This window comes from Carcharodon carcharias, chromosome 13 (genome assembly GCF_017639515.1).
Source record: "Carcharodon carcharias isolate sCarCar2 chromosome 13, sCarCar2.pri, whole genome shotgun sequence".
NCBI lineage: Eukaryota > Metazoa > Chordata > Chondrichthyes > Lamniformes > Lamnidae > Carcharodon > Carcharodon carcharias.
In genome coordinates this window covers 102,604,124-102,627,021 of record NC_054479.1, presented here as the reverse complement: position 1 = coordinate 102,627,021, position 22,898 = coordinate 102,604,124, and the positions used below count along the sequence as shown (strand labels likewise).

General features: G+C 43.4%; 1 protein-coding gene across 1 annotated transcript in view; it reads left to right on the top strand.

Annotated features, from left to right (window-relative positions):
- LOC121286123 (mucin-5AC-like) overlaps positions 1–22,898 on the top strand; it is a 181,153-nt gene that overhangs the window by 65,088 nt on the left and 93,167 nt on the right. The window contains exons 31-35 of the mRNA XM_041203111.1: positions 8,891–8,947; positions 11,565–11,624; positions 14,824–14,883; positions 20,464–20,523; positions 21,588–21,947. Coding sequence (XP_041059045.1) covers positions 8,891–8,947; positions 11,565–11,624; positions 14,824–14,883; positions 20,464–20,523; positions 21,588–21,947 — 597 coding nt within the window. The remainder of the gene's footprint in view (positions 1–8,890; positions 8,948–11,564; positions 11,625–14,823; positions 14,884–20,463; positions 20,524–21,587; positions 21,948–22,898) is intronic.

Below are 22,898 nucleotides of genomic sequence, written 5' to 3'. Positions count from 1 at the left end.
TGACTACTTTATTAGTTCCCACTCTATCCAGCATGACGTCGAGCGATGCAAGTTTGTTCCATGTGGTGACATTTGAAATGTTTGCTAGATGGGCATGAGTGCATGCTTGTCAGAGGTGTGTGCTCATTCTGAAGAAGCCATTCAATAACCTGTGAGGATGTTACTTTGTTCATCAACAGCTGCCCAGCTTTGCTTGATGGAATCCCTCTTTGAAGTAATAGAATGTTAATCCACCTGGGGTTTGGTTATATGTCTGTGCAATGCTTGAGGGTTCATAGCAAGGATTGACCTTTGTGAAATGGACAATGTTGAGGACTGTAATGGTATGAAAGTGATGCTCCGGCACATCTCTTGAGTGCTCAGCAGCATCAATCAAGGGAATGAGTTAGCCTTGACTGCTGTGTCAAAACTGACTGGCCATGCCTCTCTCAGATGCCAAGGCAATGCAGGACATAAACTTGATAGGCTTCCAACAAGTGTAGATTCATGAGTGATTGACAATAATCACACAAGGGTCCTGCTGAACCACTCTGCGTACAATGCTAACATAACTCGCAGGTTTGCGTCCATGCTGTTGTGTTACAGATCACTGTGTCCTGATGTCCGATGGCATCTTGGGGCTCAGTATCAAGATATGGCCTCTGCATTAATCATTCATGAGGACTGGAGGCCAGAGAGATGGTGCTGTCCAGATGTAGCTCCATCTTCAGACGGTCAAGTGATAACCAATGGCAGACGTTCTTCCTCTTAGCCTTGTGAAGGTCGTGCCACACTGGCATGAGCACATCAATAGCATTTCTGCCTCCTGAAGGCTGCCATGGCCACTGATATTTGCAATCCATGGTTGAAAGGACTGCATTATGTGTAGTTGCTTAAGTATACCCACTAATGGAGTGCTTATCCCATTGTACAGCGGCCACAAGTTGCCTAGGCTACTGTGCCTTCCAAGGATGCCCACGTTGTTAGGGTTCAAGGTGACTTATGCTTCTTCCATTATCATTTCCAGATTGATGACCTTTTTTCAGATGTTGAAGATGACAATGAATGTTTTATTGTCTCCCCTACGTCAAAGCACAAAGAGAATTGCACTCATACCAACTTGTCTTCTCATTATTCTTCCTGGAAACTTGTACCTTTAAGGTTGACACAAGCATGTCTTCCACGTCGTTCTCGTGCAATGACATCCTTGTGGCTCATCTGAATCTTCACCCTCTGGAAATTCATTGCCTTCAGCATCCTTCTCATCTAAGGAGATGTGTAGCTCCTCCATGCCTCCCTCTGGCAATGCATCACTACTTTTTGCAGGGCACAGCAAACAACGATGATATGAGATACCCCCTGTGGTGAGTATTGGACAGCCCCACCTGATCGGTCCAAACATTTGAAATGCCTCTTTAAAAGGCCAATAGTCTGCTCTGATAAGGACTTCGTGGCTGAATGTGCAGCAATGTATCTCTCCTCAGACATGGGTGATGAATATGTGTCATTAGCCATCACTTTAGGTGTTACCTCTTATAAACAGTATGTTATCTCTACGTGATATCAAGAAATGGCTGAAGGCACTGGATAGTGCAAAGGCTATGGGCCCTGACAGTATTCTGGCAATAGTATTGAACTCTTGTGCTCCAGAATTTGCTGTGCTCCTGGCCAAGCTGTTCCAGTACAGCTACAACTCTGGCATCTACCCGGCTATGTGGAAAATTACCCAGGTATGTCCTTTACACAAAAAGCAGGACAAATTCAACCTGGCCAATTACCGCCCCATCAGTCTACTCTCGATTATCAGTAAAGTAATGGAAGGGGTCATCAACAGTGCTATCAAGCAGCACTTGCTTAGCAATAACTTGCTCACTGACGCCCAGTTTGGGTTCCGCCAGGGCTACTCAGCTCTTGACCTCATTATAGCCTTGGTTCAAACATGGACAAAGTAGCTGAGCTCCCAAGGTGAGGTGAGAGTGACCACCCTTGACACCAAGGCAGCATTTGACTGCGGTGGCATCAAGGAGCCCTAGCAAAACTAGAGTCAATGGGAATTGGGAAAAGCTTTCCACTGGTTGGAGTCACACCTAGCAAAAAGAAAGATGGTTGTGGTTGTTGGGGGTCAGTCATCTTAATTCTAGGACATCACTGCAGGAGTTCCTCAGGGTCGCGTTCTCAGCCAAACCATCTTCAGTTGCTTCATCAATGACCTTCCTTACATCATAAGGTCAGAAGTGGGAATGTTCGCTGATGATTGCACAACGTTCAGCACCATTAATGACTCCTCAGACACTGATGCAGTCTATGTCCAAATGCAGCAAGATCTTGACAATATCCATTCTTAGGCTGACAAGTGACAAGTAACATTCATACCATACAAGTGCCAAATGACTATCTCCAACAAGAGAGAATCTAACCATCACTCTTTGACGTTCAATGGCATTACCATCACTGATTCCCCGCTATCAACATCCTGGGGGTTACCATTGACCAGAAATTGAACTGGATTAGTCATATAAATACTGTGGCTACAAGAGCAAGTCAGAGGCTACGAATCCTGTGATGAGTAGCTGACCTCCTGACTCCCCAAAGCCATCTATAAGTCAGGAGTGTGATGGAATACTCCCCACTTGCCTGGATGAGTGCAGCTCCAACAGCATTCAAAAAATTCAACACCACCTAGGGCAAAGCAGCCAGCTTGATTGGCATCCCATCCACAAACATTCACTCCCTCCACCACTGATGCACAGTAACAGTGTGTACCAGCTACAAGACGTACTGCAGGAATTCACCAAAGGTCCTTAGACAGCATCATCCAAGCCCACAACCATTAACATCTAGAAGGACAAGGGCAATAGAATGAGGGAACACCATCACCTGGAAGTTCCCCTCCAAGTCACTTGCCATCCTGACTTGGAACTGTATCGCCATTCCTTCACTGTCACTGGGTCAAAATCCTGGAACTCCTTTCCTAACAGCACTGTGGGTGTACCTGCACCATATGGACTGCAGCAGTTCAAGAAGATTGCTCACCACCACCTTCTCAAGGGCAACTAGGGATGGGCAATAAATGCTAGCCCAGACAGCGATGCCCACATCCCATGAATGAATAAGAAAAGCCAACCCTCTATGTGCTGAGGGCCCTGGAAGATCTGCGCCACCTGTGAGTAACTCAAGATGTAAGAGTTGTGAGAGCTCCCTGGGAACCTAGCACAAATATGCAGGATCTGCTTTCTATGATCACAGATAAGCTGAACATTGAGAGAATGGAATCCTTTTCCAATAATGAATCTCAGAGACTGCTGCCATGTAGCTCTCAATGCCACATGTGTGCAGCCAGTGGCACCCTGCACTTGTAGGAAGCGTGACATCACTGTGAATCCCACAGCTCTGGCAGCTTGGTTAGCTTCATCCATGCAGAACTGAGCCTAATGGTGAGCTTTATTGAAAAGGGCATCAAGTCATGTCCCTTATGCATTTGTGCATCACCAATTGTGAGATTCCACAAAGATCCCCACTGAGTCTTTGGATCCTGAAAAGATCCGCTGGCAAAAGAGTTGAGTGCGGCGGTAACCTTCAATGCAACTAGCATTGGATGCCCTCCCCGTTCGCGTGGCATGAGATCCTCATGAAGAATGCGGAAAATATGAGCTACCACATCCCTAGACAAGTGAAGGCAGCAGTGGCACTGCCTTTCACTCATCTCCTTGTATGAGCAGCATGTTCTGTAGACTCTTGGTTATGCCAAATGTCTTCATGAATTTGGTTCCTCCTTGTCTTCTTGGGGCCCAGTTGGCTCTTGGTCCTCAGGGTGACAGCCTTCCCTGAGCTGACGGGCCCTTCTTCTCCTCATTCGCATCAAAGCATTGCCTGCAACCTAGGTTCTCAATTCCTCCTGGTTTCTGTGAACTGATGCAACTGAGTAATCAATTCCCATTGATTTGTGTTCCCCCATATACAAGGCAGCTATGCACTCTGCAGTTCTTGGCTTTCCCTTAGCCTGCACAGCACATACCAAGGCCACCCCTTGCAGGATGATACCATCCTGGAGGACGAGAGTGGACTGATCTTCCTCCTCAGACGTGAAGGTGCATTCACAACAAGGGTGTTCATTAGGGACCAAAGATGCAAGTCCTAGCATCAACACTAAGCCTTGTGTTGGTTGTCTTCCAGTAGCCTTTACAAAACGATGGATACCCAGTCCTTGCACTTCTGTTGTGACTGCAAGCATGGTGCCTTGAATGCCATGACCAATGTATCGGGAAGATGGATGTTTGTAGGGACCATGCTGTCTCTGTGCAGCGGGCTTGGCCATTGATTTTTGTAGTCTACAACCACTCTGACATGTCTCTGTAAGGATCAGATGCCAGTTAAGACCATATGCAGGCAGCACAACAAGTTAATGGATTGTTGCCTGAATGCGCACCATTAGGAAAGGAACCAAGTCCATTCATTGTGCATGAGACCCTCGAGTCCACCACTCAGCTGAATAATGCTCTCCATGATTTGAGCAAGCCAGGTATAGGGTGGTCCTTCAATTGGTCAAGATTTGCTGAATTCCTCAACATGCCCTGAGAAGCACCCCCCCCAAAGCATATTTTTCCAAGCTTTATTTTCAAACTGTATCATTTGAGGGTGAACTGAAAAATGGTGTTGTTTACATTCCTGTGGGAGACCTGCTTCCAACCACCCCATCACCCACCAAGTTCCTCCCATCCTCCTCCAACCTCACTGTCCCCTAATTCCCCTTCCTCCAATCACTATTCAGCCTCCCCTTGTTATTCTAGAGCTCATCGTCATACATGTAGATACTCCTATCCTCCTCCTGAACCCTTTAAGGTTGATGTCCCCATGCCCATTGTCGACCTGAACCCTCCACTTCTTGGAGCCTCATGCACCCTGACTTCCCAGGAGCCCCCACCATGACTTTTCAGCTCCTGACTTACAGGATGCAGATGCCTCCCCTGACTGTGACTATGCCATCTGCCTCACGGTACTATGCCTCTAACGTCTAGGACCAAGTTCCTTAAGTGGCTGACCACACCCTGCTCACCATACTTAGCACGACTGTCACTGCCCAGAGAGGTATTCCCTCGCCCAAGGCCGGGACCAAGACATTCTTGCCATGCAGAGCCCTCCTAACATGGCCCTGTGCGTCCCAGGACAGTCTTTTCAATATACCCGACAGTGTGGCTTCAGCCCAAGACAGTCTGTTCAATATGTGCCCGCTGGTGTGGTCTCAACCCTTGGACAATCTGTTCAATATGTCCCTGACAACATGGCCTCAGCCCCAGGATTGTCCATTCAATATGCCCCCGACAGCATGGCCCAAACCCCAGGACAATCTCTGTCTCCTCCTTAGTGTTATAACTCTTGACCCAATGTTCTCCACACTGTTCCTTGCCCCATCGCACACCCCCCTCAGGTCCTGCCTCTGTCTTCTTCATTCTCTCCAGTGTTCCACCACTCTCCCACCCTCATTCCTGCCTCCATCTTTCCCCTTCCCATTGGTCTTGTGAAACAAGCACCTGAGATCCCGCAGTAATGCTGTTAAAGGTAGGCGAAACAAGTGCCTACATACCTCAAAATCATTGATGAAGTGAAGCTTGCCAGGATGCACACCACTATTATATAGTCAGGAAACAGACCATTCCACTTATCCACTGGTGGGGCACTTAATTTGGAGGGAGAACCTAATTCTGTCAAGTTGTCCTTTATTGAGAATTAATGAGATGCAAATGTGGTCCCTGGCATAGATCAGAGGGAAAGTCGACCCTCCGTTAATCTGCGTCAAAGTTGGGAGGACAAAATTCCAAACTAATTTCCCTCTGGTGGGAAACTGACTTTTGCCGTTATGCTAAATTTTCTTCCCCTGCCAGCCACAATTCCTGCTGCTGATGGGAGCAGAAAATTCAGCCCATCATATTTGTGGCGGTTCTTTGAATGAGCTGTCCAATTCTTCCCAGTTCTCTGCTCTTTCCATATAGCCTCACAATTTGTTTTACTTCAAGGATTTCAACATTTTCCTATGAAAGCTACAACTGAACATGCTTTCACCATCTTTTCAGGCAGTGTATTCCAGATCGTAACTGCCCAATCCATGTACTTGCTTTTAATATAGATTAGAAAGTAATTTGACACAAGTATGCTTTTTTAAATTTGGCTTAGAATCTGCCTAGATGTACTTCTTGCTCATTTGAGCCTGTTCTACTGAAAGAGGGGTAAAAATCCCAGAGAAAAACCTTGGGTCAATTTTAGGAAAAGTCTGGGCAATCCTTACCCCAGATAGTTGATCTAACAAACCCCAGTTTTGCAGTCCATGTCCCACCTCAATGGCAATAAGTGCAGGGGAACTGCCGCCTCAGAACTTGAGTCAGCCGTGAGCAGGTCCTTGGCTTGCTGCATTGTTCTAGTGAAGCCCAATGCAAACTGGAGGAACAGCACCTCATCTTCCGACCAGGCACTTTACAGCCTTCTGGACTGAATATTGAATTCAACAATTTTAGATCTTGAACTCTCTCCTCCATCCCCACCCCCTTTCTGTTTCTTCCTCCTTCCTTTTGTTTTTTCCAATAATTTATATGGATTTTTCTTTTCCCACCTATTTCCATTATTTTAAAATCTTTTATGCCCCCCCACCCCCACTAGAGCTATACCTTGAGTGCTCTACCATCCATTCTTAATTAGCACATTCGTTTAGATAATATCACCAACTTCAACACCTCTGTGTTCTTTTATTCTTTTGTCTGTGACATCTTTTGATTATCTGCTCCTATCACTGCTTGCTTGTCCCTACAACCACACCACCCCCCTCCACTTCTCTCCCCCCACCCAACACCCTCGCGCGCCCCCCCCCCCGCCCCCCCCCCCCCACCTTAGACCAGCTTATATTTCACCCCTCTCCTTGGATTCACCCAGTTCTGCTGAAGGGTCATGAGGACTCGAAACGTCAACTCTTTTCTTCTCCGCCGATGCTGCCAGACCTGCTGAGTTTTTCCAGGTAGTTCTGTTTTTGTTCTAGTTAGCTTTTGTTGCCCTCCCTCTAGGGCAACTATGCTCTTTCTTAGGTAAAAAGACCAAAACTCCACTCAATACTCCAGATGTGGGGCCTCAATAATGCCCTACATAATTGTAGGAAGAGTTCTTTGTTTTTACACTCCAGCCTATTTGTAACAGAAGGTAACATACCACTTGCCATTCTAATCGCTTACTGTATTTGCATGTTACCTTTCTATAATTTATATACAAGAACATCCAAGTCCCTCTGAATGCAAACATTCTCCAGTCTCCCACCATTCAAAACATTCTTCATTACTTTTCCTATCAAAGTGGGTACCTTCACATTTTGCCACCTTGAATTCCATCTGCCATGTGTTCTGGCTCACTCACCCAGCCTCTCTGTGTCCTTCTCATTGCTTATTGTCCTGCCTGATTTTGTATTTTATCCTTGTAAGATACTTTTTTAGGCAACTGTGCTCCAAACATGGCAGTTAGCAGAATGGGAATGTATATCAGGATACTAAGGCCAAATGATTTATTTAGTGATCAGTATGAAATTCCACATCCACAATCCTGATACTTGCTCCCAGTTTCAAGCAAGAAAGCAGTTCTTTGTATATGTAGTACATATATTTTCAGTTATCAAACATATTTATCACGTAATGGCAACACAAGAGATTGTAAAAAAAAAAGCCAAGGAGTGAAATTCATGTAGCCGATCCATCTCACCCCATCATACAGATGCAGCTACAAAACCCTAGTGAAGTCCTCCTCACTGTTCAGAGTCCAAATATGTGGCTCACCAATTTTCATTTTGAAGCCCCTTCTGGCAGTTGCTGGCCAGCAGGCTGTTCTGTAGAATTTCATTTCCCCCACACTTCTTGTAGGCAACTGAACATCACTTCCTTTTTCTTTGAAATCTTGGGCAGAATTTAATGTAGGTGACGGGGGCCTCATCTGCTGGCTGGAGAGCCAGCGAGGGCCGCATGTCGCCTATTTTTTGGGAAGGCCTGCTGCATTAAGTGCCAATAATGCCAATCATGCACTTAACTGGGCAACAGCAGGCCAGCCCTGGGATCAAGGACCCTGGGAGCGGAAGTACTGTTCGTCGAGAGCTACCAGCAAATCAGAGGCTGGAGGCTCTTCATTACTTGGCAGTGCCACTGGGGTGATGATCGCTGTTGCTGGCAATGCACCCACACAAGGCCCACGGTTGCTTAGAGACCCAGGCCTCAGGTGAGTGATGGTCTCATGGAGGATCATGGAGTGGGGGGAGTGTTCGGAGGGCTAGCAGCAGGAAGGGCTTGGGGTTGGCTCTGAGCGGCCTACCTTCTCCTTTCCTGATGCTAGGAGCCTTGATTAGGTACTGAGTTAATCTGAATGAGGGACTCTTTCTCCACCGCCCACCACCTTGGAAGTCCACAAGCAACCTTGTCTGGGTTTGCTTTTCGGGCTTCCCACGTGGCAACTTACCTGCCTGCCGCTGGGTAAATACCAGCAGCAGTGGATGCAAGTGACTGAACTTGCATTCTCTGGTTCTTTTCATATAATTATCAAGGTTGCTGCAGTATCTTCAGATCTATTTACCTGGGTAACTTAGTTCAGTATAAACCTAATACTCTAAGAAGTTGCCACTGGCCATTGAAAACTAATATCTACAGGAACTCCATTAAATCCACTTGACAATTCCAGAAACTCTTACATTCAGTATAACATTTCTACAATATAAGGTCTACTAAATAGTTGTATTCTCTCTTCTCTGAAATAATTTTATTGAACAGACTGAAGTAGAAGAGAATAATTTCATTTTTGCAATTTTTGTGCTTGGCTACATTCAAAATGAAAGGAGTCTTTTTAGATCTGATACTGCTGAGTCTGTGTAAAAGGTTGAAATCTTTTTTCTGCACTATAGAAACAACACCACCACTGATACCTACTGCAGCTATAACTACAACCAGCTACATACCTGGTAAGAGACAGCATTTTTATACCTCGCACCGAGTCTTTCTTTTCAAGGTCATTAATTCCTGTGGCCTGTCAATGAGTAGGTAACAAAATATGTCTTTAGTTTAAACACAATTTTTCCTTTCTAAATGTTTGTTTTGAACATATTTGCATCTCTGCTCATTAAGTTGCAACTTTTAGGACAATGCTTAGGAAATTGCACTCCTCATAAAGTATTTAGTGGAACAGAAATTTATATAGAGAGTTGATGTGCAATTGCAGTGAGCATTAACTTCCATGTCCGTATCCCTCAAATATTAACCCAGCTTGCTAATCTCCAAGTGAGAAGGGTGTATTATGATATATATTCTTATTAAATAACATGTTTACAGTTATCAATTATATTTGTCACCCATTGTGAACACTCGAGTTTCTAAAACTAAATCAAGGAATGAGTGAAAGTCAGGCAGCCAATCCATCTCTATCAGTCATACAGGTTTAGCTGCAATGCCCGTTGGTCTGTTCCTTTTCTTTCCAAGTCTGCGTACACTGGTCACCAGAAGATCAGTCAGTCTCTGGGTCAAAGTTTCCTTCCTTCAACTTCATTTCACCAACCCTGATCTAGTAGGCAGCTGAAAATCACTCCCTTGATCTTTGAAATGAGTGGAATCCTAGTGTGACAAAGCCACCCTGACACTACAACGGTCATGCAGTCAAATGTTGTGCTGACTTGATATTTTTGCTTCATTGTAGTGAAATTGTTTAGTGAAATTGTGATGAAATGGGTTTAAATTTAGTAAAGTCGTGCTACCATTCTAGTCTTTGTATTTCTAATTAATTAAGTTGATTAAAGACAGATTCATTAAGCCTAGACTTCTTATTTTGCAGAGGAGGAATGCAATGGTGAATGGTCTGGTTGGTTCAATGAAAATACACCTTCTGTGATCAGCCCAGGCGATTCTGAATTATTGGATCCCATACGCGATGAACTGTGTCCTTCCTCTTCTGATGCAATTAATAAAATTCAGTGCCAATTTGCTGATTACCCTGAGCGGCCAATAAGTGAATCAACAGACAATGTGACCTGTGACATAGACACAGGACTTGTCTGTAAATTCACTGAAAGTGCTTTTTCGGACAGGAGATTTTGCTATGACTACCAAATTCGGGTTTGCTGTGAGCCACAAATAATAATAGAATGGACAACAACCCATCTGCCTGAAACTACCTCTACAACCACAATTCCTGGTAAATATACGCAAAGTGTATGTCTTTGAGTACAAGAGCACTTAGACCTAATCTGTGCCGATTTAGTGAAAATTTTACATCCAAAAGGATCAATAGATCAAGTAAATAAAGCAATAGTTAGAACTAAGGTTAGAAATGACTATCTGAGATAATAGCCCAAAAGACACAGATTTGTAATATAATCTTCTGTCTGCTATTTTAATCAAATCATTAATCCACATAAAGTAAATGGGCAAATAGTGAGGATGATAGTGATAAAATGATTAATATATCTTTGAATTCTTTGCCAGTTTCACCTATTATTTAAAACTTAACCACAATTTTCATGCCTTCAGCTCCTTCTGGACTAGCATTGTTGTTTTCTTCATCATAAGCCATTGTGTTATCCATGCGCACGTCAAAATAGTAACTGATGCATAGGTCAGCGTGGCTGTCAATCTAATCTCTTTTAGCACTGATTGGAAACAGCAATACGGCATAGGTCTGAATATAGTGGTACAGTTTCTTGGCACAGATATTTAACCAATAGGACATCCCACTGACCTTACATACTCTGAGCTGGTCAGCACTGGATGATCTGGGGAGGAGTGTTAATATTTATTCTTTGATGAGATGTGAGCATTGCCGGCAAGGCCAACATTTGTCGCCAATCCCTAACTGCTTTTGAACTGAATAGCTAACTAGGCCATTTCAGAGAGTAATTATCAGTCAACCACATTACTATGGGTCTGGAGTAACAAGTAAGCCAGACTGGGTGAGGATGGCAGATTTCCTTCCCTAAAGGACATTAGTGAACCAAATGGGTTTTTACAAAAATTGATGACAGCTGTCATTGTCAGCATTATTGAGAGTAGCTTTCAATTCCAGATTTTATTAATTGAATTTAAACTCCATCAGCTGCCATGGCAGGATTTGAACAAATGATCTCAGTACATTATCCTGGGTCTCTAGATTACTAGTGACATCACCACTATGCCATAATCTCCACATAGATCACTTCCCAGTGTGTCCTGTACAAATATCAGGATTGCTGCCCAAGTATCTTAAGAGCCACTGTTAATCTGGAAAAATGAGTCTAACTGTTGTACAAACTTTCCACTGCCCATTGGAATCAGATGTTTACTGGAGCTCCATTAACATCATGGTCAAATCTATGTGACAATTCCAGCAACACTCATACTTGCGAAAATGATGTTCTCAATGTAGAGTTCATTAGTAGTTGAACCAGCCCTCCACTAAAGAAATTTTATGAGTAGGCTAATCTACAAGTGTCTATATTTGAGTTCTGCAGCTTTTGTGCTTGGTTATATGCAGTAGAAAACGAAGTTTCTAAATTTGATTCAAAGGGCCTCAGTGTGCAATGTAACAGGCTGAACTATTTTCCTTCTCTATAGAAACTACTTCATTGATCGTGACAGCAACTTCAACCAGGTCTACCACCAGTTACATACCTGGTAAGTGAGAATGATTTTATATTTTACACTAAGTCTGTCTCGACAAGTGGATCCTTTTCTATCTCCAAGTGGTCCACCACTGAGTAGGTAACAAGATAAAGATTTCAATTGTGTACCTCAGATATCCCTTCCAAATTATTTGCTTTGAAAATGTTTGAATATCTAGCCATTATGTTGTAACTTCTAGGGCAGTTTTTAGAAAATTGTGTTCCAGACATGGTATTTTAAAGAGCTAGAATGAATATCAGGATACTAACATCAGTTGATTTATTTTAAGATGAGTATTAAATTCGACATCCACATTCCTGATATTTGCTTTTGGTTTCAAGTAAGGATATATATTTGTAATATATATAATTTCAGTATATATATGTGGTAAACCTAATTTCAGTATATATATGTATTAATCCATCAAATACTTAATTTCAGTACAGATCCGTAGTACATAGAATTTCAGTTACCAAGCACATTTGTCACACAATGGCAACACAGGAGTTGTAAAACAAAATGTCAAGGAATGAGAGAAATTCATGCTGCTGATCCACTTCATTCCATCATACAGATTTATACTTCGGTGGGGGGGGTCCCTCATTCAAAGGCACTCAGTGCCTCATGGAGGGGCCTGGTGTTGGGAAGAGAGAGAGCCATGCCCCTGACCTTGCTGCTGACAATCTTACCAACATACAGCCAGCTCTGTGAACTCCCTCCCACCATCATTCACCCATGGCCTGGATCGCTTGGTGCTTGTGTGGGTGCAATACCAGCAGCAGCCATCACCTCTCTGGTAACGCTGCTGAGCAATGAAGAACAACTAGATGCTGATTGGCCTGCAGCTCTTGGCGGGTGGGACTTAAGCCCTGGGATCTTTGATCCCGGGCAAAACTCATTGCAAAACTGATTGGGATTTAATGTACCATACCTTCCGAAAAGTGGCAAGAGGGGCTCTCGTTGGCTCCTCAGCAGTCAGGTGAGAACCCTGACGCCTATATTAAATTCCGCCCATCATTTCAATAGGGTTTTGATTTTTGAGCTATGCTGCATTGTTTAGAGCCCAGTTATAGGGCTCACCAGTTTTTCTTTTGAGGCCTCCAGGAAAATGTTTTCTGGCAACCGCTGGGAGCAGATTCTTTTGTAGAATTTCATTTCAATCCACCACCCGTTCCTCCTCTTGCAGCACCTGAACATCGTCCTCTCGATCTTTGAAAAACGTGTCCAGTCTGCCGAGAACTGCCAGCCATTTAGAGGCTGGCTCCTCTTCATTGCTCAGCAGTGATATTGGAGAGGTGGTGCTACTATTGGTAATGCACCCACCAAATGACTAGGGTTGCCACGGACCCCAGCCACAGGTGAATGATGGTGGAAGGGGGATCACGGAGTTGGTGGAGTATTGGGAAGTGCGTTAGCAGCAAGGGAAGGGGGTGGCACTCAGTAGGCAGCCCCTCCCCCCCACTTTCCAATGCCAGGGCCCACAATCAGGCACTGAGGGAATGAGGGCACCTTTGGAAATCGGCAAGCAACCCTGTCAGGATTTGGATTACGGGGGCAGAATTTTGCCCTTGGAGGGGGTGATCAGTGGAGGCGGGCTAGGGCATTCGGGAATCTGACCGCCACCCACGATCGGCACTGCAGCGCGATTTCACGCTGGTGGGCCAATTAAAGCCCACCCAGTGTGAAACACGAGTGGCCGTGCTATGCGCTGCTTGTGTGGGGGATGGGTGTGGGGGAGGGGAGTGCGAGCCAGCTGAGTGCGAACTTTGTGTGTGCGCGTGAGTGAGTGAGGCATGGAGCTGCCTCAGGGAGATGAACACTTATATAAATAAATAAAGAAATTAAGAATGTAATAAAATATGTCCCCTTATTTTATTAATGAAAAATTAAAGTTTTTATTTTTATTTGCTTTTGAAAACCTTATTCTACCCGTGGATGAGTTTTCCAAAAAAATTCGTTGCCCGCCAACTGTTAGGTTGGATGGGCAATGAAAAATTTATGTTAATTGATAACTTAATGGCCTTAACAGGTCTTTTAATTGTCGAAGGGCGCACTTCTCGCTCCGGCGCACGCCCGCCAACCAAACGATCCCATGACTGCGCGTTGACGTCGGCATGCTTGGCCAACGTTAATGTGCATCATTTCATGCTCGAGTGGGTTGCCTGCCCACCGATTGAAAACTTCTGCCCTGGGCTTCCTGCATGGTGAGTGTCCTTTCTGCCGCTTGATAAGTACCAACGGCAGCAGAATGATGCCTTTAAATGGACATTAATTGCTCACCTAAGGGCTTCAGTTGGCATTTGGCAGGAAGGCTGTCCGCAAGTCTTCCTGCCGCAGATTTAATTGATGCGGAGGCAGGCCCCCACCCTCCACTCTCCTGCCCGATTATATGCCCCTCAGCCACCAAACTCGCCATGGGAGAATGCATCGAATTCCGCTCAGTGAGTGGAATAAGAGTCTAAAAAAGAACCTGATGCTAGATCAGTCAAGCTATCATATGTTGTGCTGATTTAATATTCTATGCACCATAGTGGTGAAATTGTGTAATTGGAATGTGATAAAAGATCTCATAAGTCTGTGTGGAAATGTCATCAAACTTAGAGCACCCATTATGCATTCAACCCTTTTGAGACTTTTACATGGGCCTTCTGTGTTATAAACCAATCTGCTGATCACACACATCTGAACAAAATGATCGATGCATAGGTCAGCATCACTGGCAATTTAATCTCAATTACCGGTGAATAGCAACAGACGCTGTTGAACCCGAGGATTTCCCCCTCACTCTGCATTCTCTGGTCCAGGCTGTGCTGTAGGGCATAAGGAGATGTTCCCTTTGTATAATTATCAAGGTTGCTTCAGTATCTTCAGATCTATTTATCTGGGTAACTCAGTTCAGCATGCACCTGTCTACTGTGAGAAGTTCCCACTGGCGATTGAAAACTACCATTTACAGGAACTCCATTAAATCCACATGACAATTCCAGTAACACTTATATTGTAGGAATGTTATACTGAGTGTAAAGACTATTAAATAGTGTATTCTCTCTACACTAAAATAATGTTATTGAGCAGACTAAAATAGAAGAGAATTTCACTTTTGCAATTTTTATACTTGGTTACATGTAAAAAGAAAGCAGGTTTTTAGATCTGATGCTGATGAGCCTCTGGGTGCCGTGTAACAGGTTGAAATCTTCTTTCTGCTCTATAGGAACGACACCACTGACAGTGAGACCGACTACAACTACATCCGCCACCAGCTACATGCCTGGTAAGCGACAACGTTTTTACACCCCACACCAAGTCTTTCTTTACAAGGTCATTACTTTCTAATTCCATGTGGGCTGTCCTTGAGTAGGTAGCAAGAGATCGCTTTCATTTTCACACACAAATATTCCTTTCCAGTTGTTTGTTTTGAATGTTTGCATCTCTGCTCATTAAGTTGCAAACTTTAGGACAACACTTAGGAAATTGTGCTCCTTTTTATTTTTATTCATTTGCAGGATGAGATCAGCATTTATTGCCCATCTCTAATTGTCATAGAGAAGATGGTGGTGAGCCGCCTCCTTGAATCGTTGCAGTCCATATGGTGTAGGTATGCCCACAGTGTTGTTAGGGAAGTAGGTACAGAATTCTGACCGATCAGTAATGAAGGTGAACGGCAATATAGTTCCAAGTCAGGATGCGGTGTGTAGTATATGTTATATAAATTAGCAGAACAGGAAAGTATATTGAAAGCTGATGTGAAGTAAGGTGAATTTTGCAATGAGCATTAACCTCCACACCCATATCCTTCACATGTGATTCCAGCATGCTGAGCTGCAAGTGAGAGGGGTGTACTGTAATATATATTCTGATTTCCAACAGCTTCCCTGTTAACAAATATATTTGTCATCCGTTGTGAACGCTTGAATTTCTAAAACTATATCAAGGAATGAGTCAGGCAGCCAATCCATCTCTCTTAGTCATGCATGTTTAGCTGCAATACCCGTTGGTCTGTTCCTTTTCTTTCCAGTCAGCTTCTGGGTCAAAGTTTCCTTCCTTCAACTTCATTTCACCAACCCTGCTCTAGTAGGCAGCTGAAAATCATTCCGTTGATCTTTGAAATGAGTGGAATCCTAGTGTGACAAAACCAGCCTGACACTAGACCAATCTTGCAGTCAAATGTTGTGCTGACTTGATATTTTTGCTTCATCGTAGTGAAATTGTTTAGTGAAATTGTGATGAAATGGGATTAAATTTAGTAAAGTCGTGCTACCATTTTAGTCTTTGTATTTCTAGTTAATTAAGTTGATTAAAGGCAGATTCATTAAGCCTAGACTTCTTATTTTGCAGAGGAGGAATGCAATGGTGAATGGTCTGGTTGGTTCAATGAAAATACACCTTCTGTGATCAGCCCGGGCGATTCTGAATTATTGGATCCCATACGCGATGAACTGTGTCCTTCCTCTTCTGATGCAATTAATAAAATTCAGTGCCAATTTGCTGATTACCCTGAGCGGCCAATAAGTGAATCAACAGACAATGTGACCTGTGACATAGACACAGGACTTGTCTGTAAATTCACTGAAAGTGCTTTATCGGACAGGAGATTTTGCTATGACTACCAAATTCGGGTTTGCTGTGAGCCACAAATAATAATAGAATGGACAACAACCCGTCTGCCTGAAACTACCTCTACAACCACAATTCCTGGTAAATATACGCAAAGCGTATGTCTTTGAGTACAAAAGCACTTAGACCTAACCTGTGCCGATTTAGTGAAAATTTTACATCGAAAAGGATCAATAGATCAAGTAAATAAAGCAATAGTTAGAACTAAGGTTAGAAATGACTATCTGAGATAATAGCCCAAAAGACACAGATTTGTAATATAATCTTCTGTCTGCTATTTTAATCAAATCATTAATCCACATAAAGTAAATGGGCAAATAGTGAGGATGATAGTGATAAGATGATTAATATATCTTTGAATTCTTTGCCAAACAGTTTCACCTATTATTTAAAACTTAATCGCAATTTTCATGCCTTCAGCTCCTTCTGGACTAGCATTGTTGTTTTCTGCATCATAAGCCATTGTGTTGTCCACACTCATGTCAAAAAAGTAACTGATGCATAGGTCAGCGTGGCTGTCAATCTAATCTCTTTTAGCACTGATTGGAAACAGCAATATGACATAGGTCTGAATATAGTGGTACAGTTCCCTGGCACAGATATTTAACCAGTAGGACCTCCCACTGACCTTACATACTCTGAGCCAGTCAGCACTGGAGGATCTGGGGAGGAGCGTTAATATTTACTCTTTGATGAGATGTGGGCATCACCGGCAAGGCCAACATTTGTCGCCAATCCCTAACTGCTTTTGAACTGAATAGCTAACTAGGCCATTTCAGAGAGTAATTATCTGTCAACCACATGACTATGGGTCTGGAGTCACAAGTAGGCCAGACTGGGTGAGGATGGCAGATTTCCTTCCCTAAAGGACATTAGTGAACCAAATGGGTTTTTACAAAAATTGATGACAGCTGTCATTGTCAGCATTATTGAGAGTAGCTTTCAATTCCAGATTTTATTAATTGAATTTAAACTCCATCAGCTGCCATGGTAGGATTTGAACACATGATCTCAGTACATTATCCTGGGTCTCTTCATTACTAGTGACATCACCACTATGTCATAATCTCCATACAGATCACTTCCCAGTGTGTCCTGTACAAATATCAGGATTGCTGCCCAAGTATCTTAAGAGCCACTGTTAATCTGGACAAATGAGTCTAACTGTTGTACAAACTTTCCACTGCCCATTGGAATCAGACGTTTACTGGAGCTCCATTAACATCATGGTCAAATCTATGTGACAATTCCAGCAACACTCATACTTGTGGAAATGATGTTCTCAATGTAGAGTTCATTAGTAGTTGAACTAGCCCTCCACTAAAGAAATTTTATGAGTAGGCTAATCTACAAGTGTCTATATTTGAGTTCTGCAGCTTTTGTGCTTGGTTATATGCAGCAGTAGTATATCTAATTTCAGTATATATATGTATTAATCCATCAAATACTTAATTTCAGTACAGATCCGTAGTACATAGAATTTCAGTTACCAAGCACATTTGTCACACAATGGCAACACAGGAGTTGTAAAACAAAATGTCAAGGAATGAGAGAAATTCATGCTGCTGATCCACTTCATTCCATCATACAGATTTATACTTCGGTGGGGGGGGTCCGTCATTGAAAGGCACTCAGTGCCTCATTGAGGCTCCTGGTGTTGGGAAGAGAGAGAGCCATGCCCCTGCCCTTGCTGCTGACAACCTTACCAACCTACAGCCAGCTCTGTGAACTCCCTCCCACCATCATTCACCCATGGATCGCTTGGTGCTTGTGTGGGTGCAATACCAGCAGCAGCCACCACCTCTCTGGTAACGCTGCTGAGCAATGAAGAGCAACTAGATGCTGATTGGCCTGCAGCTCTCGGCGGGTAGGACCTAAGCCGTGGGATCTTTGATCCCAGGCAAAACTCATTGCTGCCCAGTTAAGTGCCTGACTGGCAATTAATGTACCATACCTTCCGAAAAGTGGCAAGAGGGGCTCTCGTTGGCTCCTCAGCAGTCAGGTGAGAACCCTGACACCTATATTAAATTCCACCCATCATTTCAATAGGGTTTTGATTTTTGAGCTATTCTGCATTGTTTAGAGCCCAGGTATAGGGCTCACCAGTTTTTCTTTTGAGGTCTCCAGGAAAATGTTTTCTGGCAACCGCTGGGAGCAGATTCTTTTGTAGAATTTCATTTCAATCCACCACCCGTTCCTCCTCTTGCAGCAGCTGAACATTGCCCTCTCAATCTTTGAAAAAATTGTCCAGTCTGCCGAGAACTGCCAGCCTCTTAGAGGCTGGCTCCTCTTCATTGCTCAGCAGTGATATTGGAGAGGTGGTGCTACTATTGGTAATGCAGGCACCAAATGACTAGGGTTGCCACGGACCCCAGCCACAGGTGAATGATGATGGAAGGGGGATCACGGAGTTTGCAGTGTATTGGGAAGTGTGTTGGCAGCAAGGGAAGGGGGTGGCACTCAGTAGGCAGACCCTCCCCTCCAATTTCCAATGCCAGGGCCCACAATCAGGCACTGAGGGAATGAGGGCACCTTTGGAAGTCCGCAAGCAACCCTGTCAGGATTTGGATTACGGGGGCAGAATTTTGCCCTTGGCGGGGGTGCTCAGTGGAGGCGGGCTAGGGCATTCGGGAAGCTGACCGCCACCCACGATCGGCACTGCACCGCGATTTCACGCTGGTGGGCCAATTAAATTTCACACCCAGTGTGAAACGCTGCTTGTGTGGGGGTTGGGTGTGGGGGAGGGGAGTGCGAGCGCGCTGAGTGCAAACCTTGTGCATGAGAGTGAGTGAGCGAGCGCAGCATAATCTCCCTGAGGCATGGAGCTGCCTCAGGGAGATGAAGACATATATAAAAATATAAAGAAATTAAGAATGTAATAAAATATGTCCCCTTATGTTATTAATGAAAAATTAAAGTTTTTATTTTTATTTGCTTTTGAAAACCTTATTCTACCCGTGGATGAGGTTTCCAAAAAAATTCGTTGCCCGCCAACTGTTAGGTTGGATGGGCAATGAAAAATTTATGTTAATTGATAACTTAATGGCCTTAACAGGCCTTTTAATTGTCGAAGGGCGCATTTCTCGCTCCGGCGCATGCCCGCCAATCAAACGATCCGATGACTGCGCGTTGACGTCGGCATGCTTGGCCAACGTTAATGTGCATCATTTCATGCTCGAGTGGGTTGCCTGCCCACCGATTGAAAACTTCTGCCCTGGGCTTCCTGCATGGTGAGTGTCCTTTCTGCCGCTTGATAAGTACCAACGGCAGCAGAATGATGCCTTTAAATGGACATTAATTGCTCACCTAAGGGCTTCAGTTGGCATTTGGCAGGAAGGCTGTCCGCAAGTCTTCCTGCCGCAGATTTAATTGATGCGGAGGCAGGCCCCCACCCTCCACTCTCCTGCCCGATTATATGCCCCTCAGCCACCAAACTCGCCATGGGAGAATGCATCGAATTCCGCTCAGTGAGTGGAATAAGAGTCTAAAAAAGAACCTGATTCTAGATCAGTCAAGCTATCATATGTTGTGCTGATTTAATATTCTATGCACCATAGTGGTGAAATTGTGTAATTGGAATGTGATAAAAGATCTCACAAGTCTGTGTGGAAATGTCATCAAACTTAGAGCACCTATTATGCATTCAACCCTTTTGAGACTTTTACATGGGCCTTCTGTGTTATAAACCAATCTGCTGATCACACACATCTGAACAAAATGATCGATGCATAGGTCGGCATCACTGGCAATTTAATCTCAATTACCGGTGAATAGCAACAGACGCTGTTGAACCCGAGGATTTCCCCCTCACCCTGCATTCTCTGGTCCAGGCTGTGCTGTAGGGCATAAGGAGATGTTCCCTTTGTATAATTATCAAGGTTGCTTCAGTATCTTCAGATCTATTTATCTGGGTAACTCAGTTCAGCATGCACCTGTCTACTGTGAGAAGTTCCCACTGGCAATTGAAAACTACCATTTACAGGAACTCCATTAAATCCACATGACAATTCCAGTAACACTTATATTGTAGGAATGTTATACTGAGTGTAAAGACTATTAAATAGTGTATTCTCTCTACACTAAAATAATGTTATTGAGCAGACTAAAATAGAAGAGAATTTCACTTTTGCAATTTTTATACTTGGTTACATGTAAAAAGAAAGCAGGTTTTTAAATCTGATGCTGATGAGCCTCTGGGTGCCGTGTAACAGGTTGAAATCTTCTTTCTGCTCTATAGGAACGACACCACTGACAGTGAGACCGACTACAACTACATCCGCCACCAGCTACATGCCTGGTAAGCGACAACGTTTTTACACCCCACACCAAGTCTTTCTTTACAAGGTCATTACTTTCTAATTCCATGTGGGCTGTCCTTGAGTAGGTAGCAAGAGATCGCTTTCATTTTCACACACAAATATTCCTTTCCAGTTGTTTGTTTTGAATGTTTGCATCTCTGCTCATTAAGTTGCAAACTTTAGGACAACACTTAGGAAATTGTGCTCCTTTTTATTTTTATTCATTTGCAGGATGAGATCAGCATTTATTGCCCATCCCTAATTGTCCTCGAGAAGGTGGTGGTGAGCCGCCTCCTTGAATCGTTGCAGTCCATATGGTGTAGGTATGCCCACAGTGTTGTTAGGGAAGTAGGTACAGAATTCTGACCGATCAGTAGTGAAGGTGAACGGCAATATAGTTCCAAGTCAGGATGCGGTGTGTAGTATATGTTATATAAATTAGCAGAACAGGAAAGTATATTGAAAGCTGATGTGAAGTAAGGTGAATTTTGCAATGAGCATTAACCTCCACACCCATATCCTTCACATGTGATTCCAGCATGCTGAGCTGCAAGTGAGAGGGGTGTACTGTAATATATATTCTGATTTCCAACAGCTTCCCTGTTAACAAATATATTTGTCATCCGTTGTGAACGCTTGAATTTCTAAAACTATATCAAGGAATGAGTCAGGCAGCCAATCCATCTCTCTTAGTCATGCATGTTTAGCTGCAATACCCGTTGGTCTGTTCCTTTTCTTTCCAGTCAGCTTCTGGGTCAAAGTTTCCTTCCTTCAACTTCATTTCACCAACCCTGCTCTAGTAGGCAGCTGAAAATCATTCCGTTGATCTTTGAAATGAGTGGAATCCTAGTGTGACAAAACCAGCCTGACACTAGACCAATCTTGCAGTCAAATGTTGTGCTGACTTGATATTTTTGCTTCATCGTAGTGAAATTGTTTAGTGAAATTGTGATGAAATGGGATTAAATTTAGTAAAGTCGTGCTACCATTTTAGTCTTTGTATTTCTAGTTAATTAAGTTGATTAAAGGCAGATTCATTAAGCCTAGACTTCTTATTTTGCAGAGGAGGAATGCAATGGTGAATGGTCTGGTTGGTTCAATGAAAATACACCTTCTGTGATCAGCCCGGGCGATTCTGAATTATTGGATCCCATACGCGATGAACTGTGTCCTTCCTCTTCTGATGCAATTAATAAAATTCAGTGCCAATTTGCTGATTACCCTGAGCGGCCAATAAGTGAATCAACAGACAATGTGACCTGTGACATAGACACAGGACTTGTCTGTAAATTCACTGAAAGTGCTTTATCGGACAGGAGATTTTGCTATGACTACCAAATTCGGGTTTGCTGTGAGCCACAAATAATAATAGAATGGACAACAACCCGTCTGCCTGAAACTACCTCTACAACCACAATTCCTGGTAAATATACGCAAAGCGTATGTCTTTGAGTACAAAAGCACTTAGACCTAACCTGTGCCGATTTAGTGAAAATTTTACATCGAAAAGGATCAATAGATCAAGTAAATAAAGCAATAGTTAGAACTAAGGTTAGAAATGACTATCTGAGATAATAGCCCAAAAGACACAGATTTGTAATATAATCTTCTGTCTGCTATTTTAATCAAATCATTAATCCACATAAAGTAAATGGGCAAATAGTGAGGATGATAGTGATAAGATGATTAATATATCTTTGAATTCTTTGCCAAACAGTTTCACCTATTATTTAAAACTTAATCGCAATTTTCATGCCTTCAGCTCCTTCTGGACTAGCATTGTTGTTTTCTGCATCATAAGCCATTGTGTTGTCCACACTCATGTCAAAAAAGTAACTGATGCATAGGTCAGCGTGGCTGTCAATCTAATCTCTTTTAGCACTGATTGGAAACAGCAATATGACATAGGTCTGAATATAGTGGTACAGTTCCCTGGCACAGATATTTAACCAGTAGGACCTCCCACTGACCTTACATACTCTGAGCCAGTCAGCACTGGAGGATCTGGGGAGGAGCGTTAATATTTACTCTTTGATGAGATGTGGGCATCACCGGCAAGGCCAACATTTGTCGCCAATCCCTAACTGCTTTTGAACTGAATAGCTAACTAGGCCATTTCAGAGAGTAATTATCTGTCAACCACATGACTATGGGTCTGGAGTCACAAGTAGGCCAGACTGGGTGAGGATGGCAGATTTCCTTCCCTAAAGGACATTAGTGAACCAAATGGGTTTTTACAAAAATTGATGACAGCTGTCATTGTCAGCATTATTGAGAGTAGCTTTCAATTCCAGATTTTATTAATTGAATTTAAACTCCATCAGCTGCCATGGTAGGATTTGAACACATGATCTCAGTACATTATCCTGGGTCT